At 48.1% G+C, this 2,105-nt stretch overlaps 1 protein-coding gene across 1 annotated transcript; it reads left to right on the top strand.

Moving 5' to 3' along the window:
- Positions 1–303: 303 nt before the first annotated feature.
- LOC127694594 (60S ribosomal protein L35-like) lies at positions 304–700 on the top strand. Its single transcript, XM_052196118.1, has one exon. It carries the CDS (start codon positions 317–319, stop codon positions 698–700), a length of 384 nt encoding a protein of 127 aa, XP_052052078.1. The 5' UTR covers positions 304–316.
- The last annotated feature ends 1,405 nt before the right edge of the window (positions 701–2,105 follow it).

Genomic DNA, 2,105 nt, shown 5'->3' with positions numbered 1-2,105 from the left:
TGGTTCTCTGTTTCCCACAGTTTTCGTGTTTGTGTCCTCTTCCTTCTGCCCTGGGGAGCCTCCTTCTTTCTGAGAATCCTCAACATCCCGCCTCTGACCCCCTACCCAACCATTGGCCACTGGCTCTGTATTGGCCAGTGGAAACATCAACTGTTGGTAGGTACCCACAGCGGATGTGTAGATTCCCACAGCTAGCTTGTAATGTTAGGCAAATTATCTGGCTGGCCTTGGGGTGCTGAGATTCCCCCCTAAAAAAGACAATTTACCCAGAAGCCACCATCTAAAAGATCATCAGAGAGCCGTGAACAACGCAGCGATGGCCAAGATTAAGGCTTGGGACCTGCGCAGCAAGAAGAAGGAGGAGCTGTTGAAACAACCGGACAATCTGAAGGTGGAACTGTCCCAGCTTCGCGTCGCCAAAGTGACAGGCAGCGCCGCGTCCAAGCTCTCCAAGATCCGAGTGGTACGCAAATCCATCGCCCAAGTTCTCACCGTCATTAACCAGGCTCAGAAAGAAAACCGCAGGAAATTCCACAAGGGTAAGAAGTACAAGCCCCTGGACCTGCGACCCAAGAAGACGGGAGCCAGGCGCGGCCGGCTCACCAAGCCGGAAGAGAAGCTGGAGACCAAGAAGCAGCAGCGGAAGGAGCAGCAGGAGGAGCGGCTGTGCCCACTGCGCAAGGATGCAGTCAAGGCCTGAGACAGACGACAATAAAGTACAAGACCGACTGGCAAAAAAATGAAAAAAAAATAAAAGATCATCAGACTCAACTACATAAAAGCATCAAGTTTTATGCCTTTAACCCCAGCACTCAGGAGGCAGAGGCAGGCACTGTGAGTTTGAGGCCAGCCTGGTCTACAGAGTGAGTTCCAGGACAGCCAGGGCTACACAGAGAAAACCTATCTTGAAAAACAAAAACAAAAAAATTAAAATTGTGTGTGTGTGTGTGTGTGTGTGTGTGGTTGAGTTTGTGCACACACCTGAGTGCAATGCCTACAGCAGCCAGAAGAGGGCACTAATTGGCTAAATTAAAAGTAAAAAGGGAACCTGGCATGGTGGTACACGCCTGTAATCCCAGCACTCTGGGAGGCAGAGGCAGGCGGATTTCTAAGTTCGAGTCCAGCCTGGTCTACAGAGTGAGTTCCAGGACAGCCAGGGCTACACAGAGAAACCCTGTCTCAAAAAAAAAAAAAAAAAAAGTAAAAATGGAGGTTTACTGGGGACAGCTCTTGGGACAGGGAATCACCCTGTAGACATGGAGGAGGGGAAAGAGAGAGAGACAGAGAGACAGAGAGACAGAGTGAATCTGGGAAGGGGAAGCCCAACCCTGGAACTGAAAGTTCAGGGAACAGGGTGAGGATGCTGGCCATGCCCTGTAACTGGGGAGGAACTGAGGGATGCTGGGAGAACCTGGAAGCCAGGTCCGCTTTGATATGTTAAATAGGCACCACAGAGGCTTGTCCTGGGTCTGAAACCCAAGGGCATGTCCCTGCGACTGGAGTGACAGGAGGTTATGAGGCACTTCACGAGGGTGCAGGGGACTGAACCCTGGTCCTCTGCATGAGCAATGCACACTTAACCAGTGAGCCATCTCTCCAGCAACCTATTTGTTTGTTTTTTATTTTTCTATGCCCTTGTGTGTTGGGTATGTGTGCAGAGGCCAGAGAGGGTGTCAGAGTCCTGCCGGGATTACAGAATGGTGATTGCAAGCAGCCTTGCTTGAGTACAAGGAACTGAATGCTGGCTCTCTGCAAGAGAAGCACGTGATCTCACCTGTTGACCCAGCTCTTTAATGTCTATCTATCTACCTACCTATCTATCTATCTATCTATCTATCTATCTATCTATCTATCTATCTACCTATCTATCTATCTATCTATCTATCTATCTATCTATCTATCTATCTATCTATCTACCTACCTATCTATCTACCTATCTATCTATCTCTCTATCTATCTATCTATCTATCTATCTATCTATCTACCTACCTATCTACCTATCTATCTCTCTATCTACCTATCTATCTATCTATCTATCTACCTACCTATCTGTCTCTCTCTCTCTCTCTCTCTCTCTATCTATCTATCTATAGACAAGGTTTTAT

This window comes from Apodemus sylvaticus, chromosome 10, assembly GCF_947179515.1.
Source record: "Apodemus sylvaticus chromosome 10, mApoSyl1.1, whole genome shotgun sequence".
NCBI classification, from domain to species: Eukaryota; Metazoa; Chordata; class Mammalia; order Rodentia; family Muridae; genus Apodemus; species Apodemus sylvaticus.
This window is presented reverse-complemented; position numbering and strand designations above follow the sequence as displayed.